The 11,062-nt window shown below is 44.9% G+C and overlaps 1 protein-coding gene across 1 annotated transcript; it reads right to left on the bottom strand.

Annotated features, from left to right (window-relative positions):
• Positions 1 to 9,208: 9,208 nt before the first annotated feature.
• Positions 9,209 to 10,818, bottom strand: LOC119306858 (putative F-box protein PP2-B12). The gene is made up of 3 exons (XM_037582973.1): positions 10,302 to 10,818; positions 10,046 to 10,164; positions 9,209 to 9,872 (listed from the first exon to the last, which is right to left on the bottom strand). Exons 1-3 carry the CDS (start codon positions 10,614 to 10,616, stop codon positions 9,398 to 9,400), a joined length of 909 nt encoding a protein of 302 aa, XP_037438870.1. The 5' UTR covers positions 10,617 to 10,818; the 3' UTR covers positions 9,209 to 9,397.
• Between the last annotated feature and the right edge of the window lie 244 nt (positions 10,819 to 11,062).

Genomic DNA, 11,062 nt, shown 5'->3' with positions numbered 1-11,062 from the left:
CCATCGTCTGTCAAGCCTCTAGAACGGGAGGCAGTACAGCCAGAAGCAGAACGAAGAAAAGGGAAACAAATTCCCCATCTCGGCGAACAAGCGAAGCAATCGTGCCCCCATCTCAATGTGTCTAGTGATATCGTCGCTAATCTTCCGGGGGTGCTGCCCGGTACCAACCCTGGAGATTACATGGCCGACGAAGATGCAATAGTTTTTGGAACAATGGAGGAGGTGGACATATTCAGATTCGAGCACGGGAAGCCTCTCGTCAGACCTGGTACTTCCCTAACAACGATGATGCAAAGGTTCCATGATTGGTACATGGACATCTGCACGAAGTCTGGGAAAAATACTTTGTCGCTATCGGTTAAAGAGGAGCACGACCTCGTTAGAATTGATCTGTTGTTAGTTCCATTTGAGGAGTTCTTCCAGTTCTATAATCAAATGGCCCTCGATAAAACAATCATCACTTGCTACTGTCTGTAAGTACTACTTCTCTGTAATTAGTTAAGTCTCTCTATATAGCTCAGCTCTTTCATTGCATGTATATATAATTATCCTCACTATATTATGCAGATTGAAGATCGCCGAATTGGAGAAAAGACAAGTAGGTGATATTGGGTTCATTAACACAAATCTCATGGATGAATGGAGTGTTAAACATGATGCCAGACAAACCGAGGCCAAGTTGCTCGCATCGTTACTTCGAAATCAAAACAAAGCTACAATACTCTTTCCTTACGAATACAAGTGAGTGTTACTGTCTTGTGCATATTCGGTTTCCCTTGTTACTCAAGGTTATAGTAATGTAATTGATGAGTTATGCATGCATGCGCAGGTACCACTTTATTCTCTAGAGAATAAGCTTGAGCAGGGACTAGTAACCGTCATAGACTCCAAACATAAAAATCCGAAGGAGTACGCGACCATGACTAAAATGCTCGAGAAGTAAGTTCAATCGATCATTATCGCACCATATCGGCAACTTTGTTCATTTCCTGATATCAAGTACTTGTTTTCTTTCTCTGGCAGGGTTTGGAAAAAGTTCACCACACAAGCTCCGGGACTGCCGGCGCAACTGCGATTTAACCACCCGAAAGTAAGTACTAGCTACTAGCTAGTTCCGCGCATCTCCCATTGATTCTAGCTAGTTTCATCAATACCATTTAGAATGCTTGCTTATCAGTTTGATTGACCTCTATTTCTTGTAAAGTGGTTGTGGCAGGAACCCGGGAATAATTTGTGCGGATACTACATTTGCGAGTTCATCCACCACACCACCTGTGAGCGGGGCTACTCTAAACAATAATATGAACTGCGTAAGCAATAATATTCACAATTTTTTTATTACCATCATTTGTGTTCAGTTTCATTCATATATATGTATTGACCCCCTTCTTGAAATTAGATGTGGCAGACGCGGGATGAACAACTACCACAAGATCGCATACGAGCAATTCAAGAGGAATTGGCGGGATTCTTTCTTGACCACGTCATCGACAAACACGGAGAATACCATTTGGAAGTTGAGTTAAGATGTTAGGGGATGTAAGAGATCTTATATTGTATATGTATATGTAGCCAGTAGCGTCGGATAGATATATGAAAACTTGTTGTTCGACCAATCTATCGGAGAAGGAGAGGTCGATCACTTCTCTATGTTCATGACGATCTTCTGTACTTAATGGTTTCCTTCATTTGCGTACTAGCTAGCTAGCGTGTCGAGTCCTCTTTATATGTAGCGTCGAGCAAGCACGGAGATAAGAGAGGACACTCCTCAATATATGAAACCCCTAAATTAACCCTACAAAACCCCCCAACCCCCCCCCCCTTCAGAAAAAACAAATCCAGCCCCTGAATTGCTGACGCGTGGACGCCTTTTGGTCCCGGTTGGTGGCACCAACCGGTACAAAAGGTCCGCCTGCCTGGGAAAGCCGCTACGGCCACGTGGAGCCCTATCTGTACCGGTTCCAGATCGAACCGGGACTAAAGGTGGAGTGCTTTAGTTACGACCCTTTAGTCCCGGTTCGTGAACCGGAACAAATGTCCCTCACAAACCGGTTCGAATGGCCCTTTTTCTACTAGTGTACTATTAACCCTGCTCTATGGTCAACTCCTCTTGGATCTTGTGCATAATAAATATAGTAATGTGGCTCTACCAGACAGTTGTGCAGTTGGATTTAATTGATCATCCTCTTCAATTATTTGCATTGAATGGTCACTACAGGATGTGACAGAATCTTTGCAAGTTGACATGATCCCACACCCATAATACGCGGCCTGCAAGGTCATCCATCGTGGTTGAGAAGTCACCACATCCATGACCACGTCCCTAGGTTTATTTTGTAAAACTAGCAGAATTTTCCACGCAACTTCATAGCACATCTAATCATTTGCAACTCAAGTGTCATTGAAAAACATACCTTGTCTCTTACCCTCAAGGTAAACTATTCTATTCGCCTTGAGAAGCCACTGGTACTCCTACATCACAAGGGATTATCCTTGCTGTAAAGTACACATCGCATCATTAAGTAACTCAGGTGTCAAATAATAAATGAAATTTCCTATGCACAACATATTCGTTCAATATATCCTCACTAGTTTATGATGTATGATTGTAACGCATATGCATATAGTTAACATCTAAGGCTCGTAACACATCATATTTGTTACGCAACACAATGCCATTTGTACACCGGTATACAAGTATTTATTTATTTTGATAAAATGAATATAAAAATATAAAAAAGTATTAATTATAATGGGCCTCTGCCTTGACACGATTTGAGCGCTAGTCAAGACATCGTGGATGCACGGTACCAAATTATTACAAAAGAAAAGAGAAGGGAATAAGGATCCGCATAATAACCATAACAAGCATCATCATCAACCATAAATAATGGCATAGGGAGGAAATGGACGGATTTGGTTGGAATAGGTGCCGCATACGGCAACCGATGTTTTAATTTTCCAAATACAATCTCTGCAGTGGGTGTAACTAATCACGTACCCGCTGCTGTGAAATTACCTTTTACCTAGACAAGGTATATTTTTCAATGACACTTGAGTTACAAATAATTAGATGTGCTACGAAGTTGCGTGGAAAATTCGGCTAGTTTTACAAAAATAACCCTGTGGACGTGGTCCTAGAAGTGGAGACTTCTCAACCACATTGGTTGACCGTGCAAGCCGCGTATTATGGGTGTGGGACGATGTCAACTTGCAAAGATTCTGTCACATCCTGTAGTGACCATTCAACGCAAATAATTCAAGGGGATGATCAATTAAATCCAACTTGACAACTGTCTGGTAGAGCCACATTACTATAATTATTATGCAGAAGATCCAAAAGGAGTTGACCTTAGAGCATGGTTAATAATATAGCCAACATCCGGTTATATGAAGTTGCCACATCACAGAGATCCAACCTAATAGCCTGCCAGTACAATAGTTAGTCAATACTACCTTTGCGGGAGTAGTATATTATGCCATTAATATGTGGCCTACCTTTTGTCTCACCAAGTATATTGGAGCTTGTGCTACAGCCAGCTGCAAGTTTACAGTCCGCTTCTTTTCTCTCTCTTCTTCTCTCCCCTCCAACTTAGCACAAATATTATATTTAAATCCGTATAGTCTGCTTACGTCACCTTATTGTACTTGCTCTCATAGGCCACAAAGAGGTGAGTACTACTCCCTCCATCTGGGTTTATTAGGTCTCACAACATCACAACCATGCCCGTTTTTATAAGGGCTCACCTTGGAAAGGTGCATTCATGCAACCAATTTATTGGTGAATTCGTTGCATTGAGATCCATTTTTGTTGGTGTCATGGATGGAGAATTGATACGCTCCATGTGTGTTTTTTCATTGGCTGCATGTGTGAGCTCACATGTGAGAGAGTGCACTGAGAGTGGAATGGAAGAGTTAATGTACTCCCCCGTCTAGGCGTGTAAGTCACCTTACAAAAACCAAATAATCACAAAGCACTTAGGCACGCTACATTAACTCCCTTCTCGTTTTTTGTTTCGTGACATATCAACCAATATGAGATGTGGGTCGTGCATGCTTTCAATGACTTGAGACTACCAAATATGACATACAGTGGTTAATTCATTGAATGCAATGCTATTAACTAGCAAAAAAAAATTAAGTTCTCTCGTTTTCACCTCCTCCTTGGTCGTGATGCACAACCTAAAATGACTTATACACCTAGATAGAGGGAGTAAACAAGTTACTATGTGCCTTGGTCTAAGAGAAGTGGTCTTTAGGCCTAAGAGCATGGTTAAAAATATAGCCAGCTGCTGGCTATATGATCTTGCCACATCATCTATAGCCTAGTTGTATAGAAATATATACTACTTTGCTGATACACGACCCACCTCCCGCTCTCACAAAGTGTTTAGGAGCGCGTGCTACAGCCGGCTGTTTATCAATAGTCCGCTTCTCTTCTCTCTCCTCTTCTCTCTCCACCATATCATAAAAAAATATAATACTTAAAGTCTTACAACCCGCCTATGTCATCCTATTATACTTGCTCTAAGGATCTTCCCAGTGCTCCACGGTGGACAGGTGCTAAGCATGCCACATAAGAAAAAAAATGACATGGCACAATAATTAAGGAGGAGAGTGAGCACTTTGGTGACCTGAGGAAGAACCAATACCAAGCGCGTGAATTTAGGCAAACCACTTAAATGAAAGAAGTTGACCACTGCATGGAAGAGTTTAGGTGCTAAATTATTAAATAAAGTAAGCTTAGAAACAAGTTAAGCACATATCCATTGTGGAGTTGAGTTGCTAAGCTATTTAATGCACTTAGCACCTCATGTAAGCACCTTCGCATTGGAAGAGGTCTAATAACCCCGAACGGAGGAAGCACCTACTAGAGCTGCATCATTGTGTTATTTTATACAAAGGCTCTCCAATGGGGAATAATGATCCACATAATAACCACAACAAGCATCATCATCAACCATCAATAATGGCATAGGGAGGAGATGGACGGATTTGGTCGGAATAGGTGCCGCATGCGGCAACTGATGTTTTAATTTTCCAAATAGGATCTCTGAGATTGGAAGAAACCCCACAAAAATTGATAAGCTTGTAAAAGGATTTAACAGAATATAAGCCATAAGGTTCAAGTGGCCAAACAGGTACAATAGCTTCAATAGAGAACACAACTGATTTCATCAGAAAAAGCAACTTACCCCGACTAACAAGAATTTGTTAATGAACACATCTTCTAAAAGATAACTAGTTATGAACCATCCCAAACCTGCGCAAGTGTAGCATTTTTGTGCTGAGAAATTACAATCAATTCCCAAAATTTAGTCTTGAGTGAACACTCACCCACCCGGACATCATGTGAGAAGGCAACACTTTACTCATTGCCAATTTTCCATCTATAAATAGGTCTAGCAACTGAGAAAGCCCAGGAGATTTCTTTCCAGAAAGGAGATCCCACACGAGGTCTATCCCAAAGAATATTAGGTTTATCATTGTTGTATTTAAAACTTAAAAGTTTCTTCCAATCACTGGGATGACTGTCAAAGAACCTTTTACTCCACCCGCCAAAAAAAGAAGCTTTTACTCCAAGAGGCAAGCAAGGCCATGTTAAAATCCCTAAGACTAGGGACCCCCAAACCCCCAAATTCCTTTTTTCTAGAACAAGCCCAATATGATCCTCTACAAGCAGAAACAAACCCCCAAACATGAGGCGAGCAAGATGGTACTTATGATCCTCTACAATGTTGGCCGAGAAGAAATGAGCCATTTGAGAAGTAACGACTTCAATGGCACATTTAGGAAATTTAACCATGGATATGAGATAAGTGGGAATACTGGCAATACAAATAGTAAGCAGGATTAGCTTCCCCTAAGCCAACCAGATATATTCTTAATAATTGTATCAATAATGTTGAAGATCCTCCCTTCCCATTTTATTTTTATTTTTGAAATACAGGGGGACAACCAAATATTTGAAAGGAAAGGAACCAATATGACAGCAAAAGATCTGAGCAAAAGAACTAACGATGTCATCCTCCACATGGATAGTATGTAGATCACTTTGATGGAAATTAATTCGTACCAGATAACTTCTCAAAACAAGAAAAGATTTGTGAGGAACCCACTACCTCCATGAACGAGATCTAGATACTGAGGACTTTCACTACTTTTCTTGCAAGGTACTGAGGACTTTTTTCACATGTAACAAATGTTCTTCCAAGGTTTTACTGAAAATCGGGATATCATCGAAGAATACCAGAACAAATTCCCTGAGTGCAGGTAGATCAGAATTCATTGCACCCTGGAAAGTACCAGGAGCTTCAGATAACCCAAAACCCATAACCAAGAACTCATAATGACCTTCATGAGTTTGAAATGCAGTTTTAAACTCTTCTCCTGGGGCCATCCTGATTTGATGATAACCTGCCCTTAAATCCAGTTTAGTGAACCAACAAGCACCATGCAATTCATCCAGCAGTTCATCTATCACAGGTATAGGATATTTTCCTTTTACTGTTATAGCATTTAAGTGCCTGTAGTCAACTACCATGTGCCAGGTGCCATCCTTCTTCTTGACCATCAATACAGGGGATGAGAAAGGACTTCGACTGAGTCTGATCATTCCATTTTTGAGCAATTCCTTAACTTGTTTTTCCATCTCTGTTTTTAAGTGGGGAGGTACTGGTGTTGCACCTGGTATTAATGGAATTGTATGATCATACTGTCTCCTAGGTGGCAGTCCCTTTGGTTCCTCAAAAACAGAAGAGAATTTTTCCAACAGAGCTTGTACTTCAGGAATGTGAGAACTGTTTTCCTTATCTTCTGGTTCAATCAGTTCAACGCTCATAACTGTAAACTTGCAGTCATCAGGTAACACACCATGTAATTAATGTAATCCATTTTCCTTGGGACTGAAATGAAAACCACTTTTGATCCCAATCTATGACCATTGGACTATGGTTCGCCAGCCAGTCGAGTCCCAAAATTCCATCATAGTTACCTAACTGCAGGAGTCTGAACTCTTATTTGAATTCATTGCTCTGACAAGACCAACTACATTGCTTTACAATTTGGGAGCAGTACAGCTTAGCACCCCCTGCTACTGTGACTGTTATAGGTCGAACCTCTTGCACATCTTGCAACAATGCAGCCAGAAAAGAGTTGAGGAAGGAATGGGTGCTGCCCGAGTCCACCAGAAATGTGAGAACCTGGCCACAAACAGTAACTTGAAGTTTCATTGTTAATGGGGACGACTCAGCTGAACATGCTGCTGCTGACAGTAACATCAGATTGTCAGAGTCACTATCAGACGACTCCTGACAGAATGAAGCTGTGTTTTGGATGTGTTCAATCATCTCCTGCACTATATGGAGTTGAACAGAAGATTTGCACTGATGGTCCCTGGACCACTTCTCTCCACAAGTGAAACATAATCCTTTTGATTTCCTGTAGGTGCGCAAGGTGCTCCACTTATCTTCTGAAGAACCACTCTTGTTGTTCTCGACTGGCCTCCTGTCAACAGCAACTGAAGCTCTTGGAACAACTGAAGCAGTTGTCATTGCCTTCTTGAACTGAAACTGAGAGGAGTTTGTTTCACTTAATTCTTCATGGAGCAAAGCTATGTCATAAGCTGTATCTAAATCCTGGGGTTTCTGCAATGCAACTGACATCCTTACACCCGGCTTGAGGCCATCAATGAAACGAGTGGTATAGTACAAACTGTCTGGAACATCCTCATAAGCTGAAAGCTGGTCATACAGTTCCGCAAATCGTTCCACATAATCTGAAACTGACGATTCCTGAGCAATTCTGAACATCTGTCTCACCAGAGTCTGATGCTGATTGCGACCAAATCTGTTCAACAGTAACTGACAAAACTCTGGCCAGGACAAGTTTGGCGATCTGCGTTGTACTGCCTCGAGCCATCTGGCTGCCGCACCGTCAAACTGGGACGGGGCGTAGGAAATCCGCCTTGCTGCTGGGGTGCCCCATAGCTTGAAACAATCCTTGCAGTGCGATTGCCACAGTCGCGGATTTGAACCATCGAAACGCGGAAGTTCCACACGGGGAGCAGATTGGTACATGTCAGAAACGTCTGGAACAACAAATTCGCGAGGGGAAAAATTTTCACGGGGAGAAACGGACTCGCGCGCACCTCTGACCGGAGGAGGCACATAGACCTGATGTGCTTTCCCCCGGTGAAATTTGTCGAAGCCAAGGGGATCAGCCGCTGTCGAATCGCGGTGGCCCCCAACTTCCTTGCTGGTCGACGGGCTCGTCTGCTTGCACGGGACGTCCTCCTTGCCGCAGCGCTCGAGATCCGCATGAATTTGCTCGACGTCGAGGTTGAATTCGGACCTGGCGCCGTCGATTCGCGCCGTGATGAGGCCGTCGAGCGCCGTTGTCGTCTCCTTGAGATGGTGCCGACGGACTTGATGATCTCCTCGACGTGCGCCTTGAAACATCGATCCAGCACCTCGGCGAAGTCCGCACGCAGCAGCTCCTGGATCTGCCGCCCCTCGGACGACAGCTTGTCCATGGCAGCGCTCCGCTGCTGGAGCTTGAAACGCGTGGCGTGGATGTGGCTAGGAATCTCCATGATCAAAAAGATCTGATACTAGATGTGAGGAACCCACTACCTCCATGAACGAGATCTAGATTCGAATTTGGTTTAGCTGTCCTCCCAACCACCCACACAGCTATTCAGATTACAAATCGCACACGCCACACTCTCCAGGCCAAAGCCTCCTCTTCCTTCCTGTCCTCTGCTGGAGTCGATCGCCGTATTTAAACGCTAGCTACCGTTACACCCGCTTAGCTGGCCCAGTTTGGGCTTGCAAGCCACTGGGGAACCTTCTTGCTGCGGATGGGCCGGCCTGCTGGCCCAGTGCTTGAGTTGGCCTCTTCCCGCGCATCTTCCTGAAGAGCCTCCTCTTCGGTGGCGATGATTGGGCTGCTGACAAGATTCACTTCAAGTTCCTAGCATGATCAGTAGTAGAGGCATAAAAAATGAAAACGGTGACATCTGCATGTTGCATACTAACCACAGGAACAACACAAGTAAGCCAGCAATTATATTGTGTTTGTGGCGGATTAACTTGCATTTTGAAAACCCTGTGCAAGCCTAATAATTGCACAAAGACAATTGTAATGATACATAAGCAACCTCATACTACAGCCCCAAATAATTGGTCAAAGATGGTCAATTCTTCCGGATGTAATATATTCTTTATTCAAAAACAACTACAAGCAGAAACAGAAATACATGACAGTTAACGTCTGAAGGGCTATCAAATATATTGCTCGCTGGACATTTAGACTGACCCAAATTATTTCTTTAGTGTAAGATAAGAAGCTACTCCATTCCACACGGTGGAGATTTGATTACCATATGATAAATGAACTAAGTTTGTTTAGGCCTGAACTCGGTTCCCTGGATGATGAGCCCCTTCTTCCACTTGAGCTCCTCCCACTCATGCAGTTCCATCTTAATATCTGCTCCTACATCATCATCACCTGTGCCTGTGTGGTAATCGCCGATCACCAGCTCCAGCCACCCGTCGTCCCGTTGCCTTGGGTACCTCCTGACGCCCCCTACGCCGTCCTCCTCCGCGTGCTCGTGCGGCTCTCCGGCCTCGCCGCAGGAAGCAGCGGCACGGTTGCAGGGATGGAAAGACGGCGTGCGGACGCTCCCCGCCACCACCTGGCCGTCTACCTCAACATATGAAACCTGGCGCGGGGCGCTCAGGCCGTGGGCGTCGTGTGTGAGCTTGAAGACGAGGTAGCCTGCGTAGTGGGTGCCTGGTGAGAGCTCCTTACTGCTGATTCGGCCAGACAAGCCCAGCCAGCACACTGACACGAGCTCTGCCACCTTGGACCTAAGCTTAATCGTCGAACAAATTTAATTAAAGGAACACAAGGCAATTAACCTTGTACAAGTAATGCAATTTCCGAGATATGTATGAGAGGTAGTACAGTACTATCAAAGTGCAACGTAAAGTGGGGGCAAATGATCAAATCCCCCATGGTATAGTATATGGGAATTAATTACCGTGCATCTGGGTCCGACAACTCTCTCCAGTAAAGATCTGTATGACCCCAAGCGATTCCCATGTCGCTCACAGATAGCATGTAGCATTTGGCGCCAGTCGATCGCTGGAGCCCAAAACTCTAACGAACATTAACCAGGTCATAAATTAGAAGCCATGCATGCATATGTCCGATCGATCGGTACTCTACTTCATCAGAGAAACAGATTGAACAAATCGATGATCTTTTTGTCGCGAGGAAATCTAGCACTCACTCACCCTTTTGCCATCGTCGAGGAGGACATGTTCGTCACTGAGGTCCATGAAGAGCTCCTTCTTGGAGGAGGAGTCTACGAGGTGGACGGCCCGCTCCAGGATGGCGTCGCAGTCGGGCGGCAGGAACCGCTCCCACACGGCGTCGGAGTCCGCCGCTGACCGAAAGGCCGCGGACACCGCGGCGGCGCGGCAAGCGTCGGCCGGTGAGGTCAGGCCAATGGCCATCGCCAGGCATTCCTCCGGGACTCGCTGCATCCCGCCACCCTCGTGTTCCTCGTCTTCCGTCCTCTGCGTCTTGGTCGTCCTCGCCTGCTCCATGGTGGTCTTCGTTCAAGAGTTGCAGTTAGTTCATGGCTTGCACCTTTCCCCATTGCAGCAGCTCCATAGCGATGGCATCCTGTGCAACAGCAGCAGCTCCACAACAACGCGGCTTCGTGGGGAGGAAGGCGCCCCGTGCAGCACCTGCTGCAGCAATGGCGTCTGATAAAAGTAGATAGGCAGGAGCAGCGTCGTGGGCACGGCAGGAAGAAAAGGGACGGGATGTGCTGTGGGGCCAGCAGCCCAGCACCCAGCAGTCGCGGTGAAGAGGATAAGAGCATCTCGCACTAAAACAAATTTGTTGCTCCGAAATACTAGCGTTTTAGCGCGTGCAGCGAGAGGGTGGTTGCTTTACCTGACGCTGCAAAATTTAGCGTGCTCTATAGCGTTAAGACGTGGTAAAAACCAGCGCTCGCGACCAGCTGATGCTTGAGAAAAATCACGTA

The sequence above is a fragment of the Triticum dicoccoides genome, chromosome 5B (assembly GCF_002162155.2).
Source record: "Triticum dicoccoides isolate Atlit2015 ecotype Zavitan chromosome 5B, WEW_v2.0, whole genome shotgun sequence".
Classification (NCBI taxonomy): Eukaryota; Viridiplantae; Streptophyta; class Magnoliopsida; order Poales; family Poaceae; genus Triticum; species Triticum dicoccoides.
The sequence above is the reverse complement of the archived record's forward strand: the minus strand, read 5'-3'. Positions and strand labels throughout refer to the sequence as shown.

Bases quoted from the DNA above. Each gene is read 5' to 3' on its own strand.
- LOC119306858 (XM_037582973.1), bottom strand. From the start codon at position 10,616: ATGGAGCAGGCGAGGACGACCAAGACGCAGAGGACGGAAGACGAGGAA. The intron at 10,165-10,301 runs GTGAGTGAGTGC...AATGTTCGTTAG, and splicing joins TCCTCGACGATGGCAAAAGG to AGTTTTGGGCTCCAGCGATC. The intron at 9,873-10,045 runs GTAATTAATTCC...GATTAAGCTTAG, and splicing joins TTGTCGGACCCAGATGCACG to GTCCAAGGTGGCAGAGCTCG.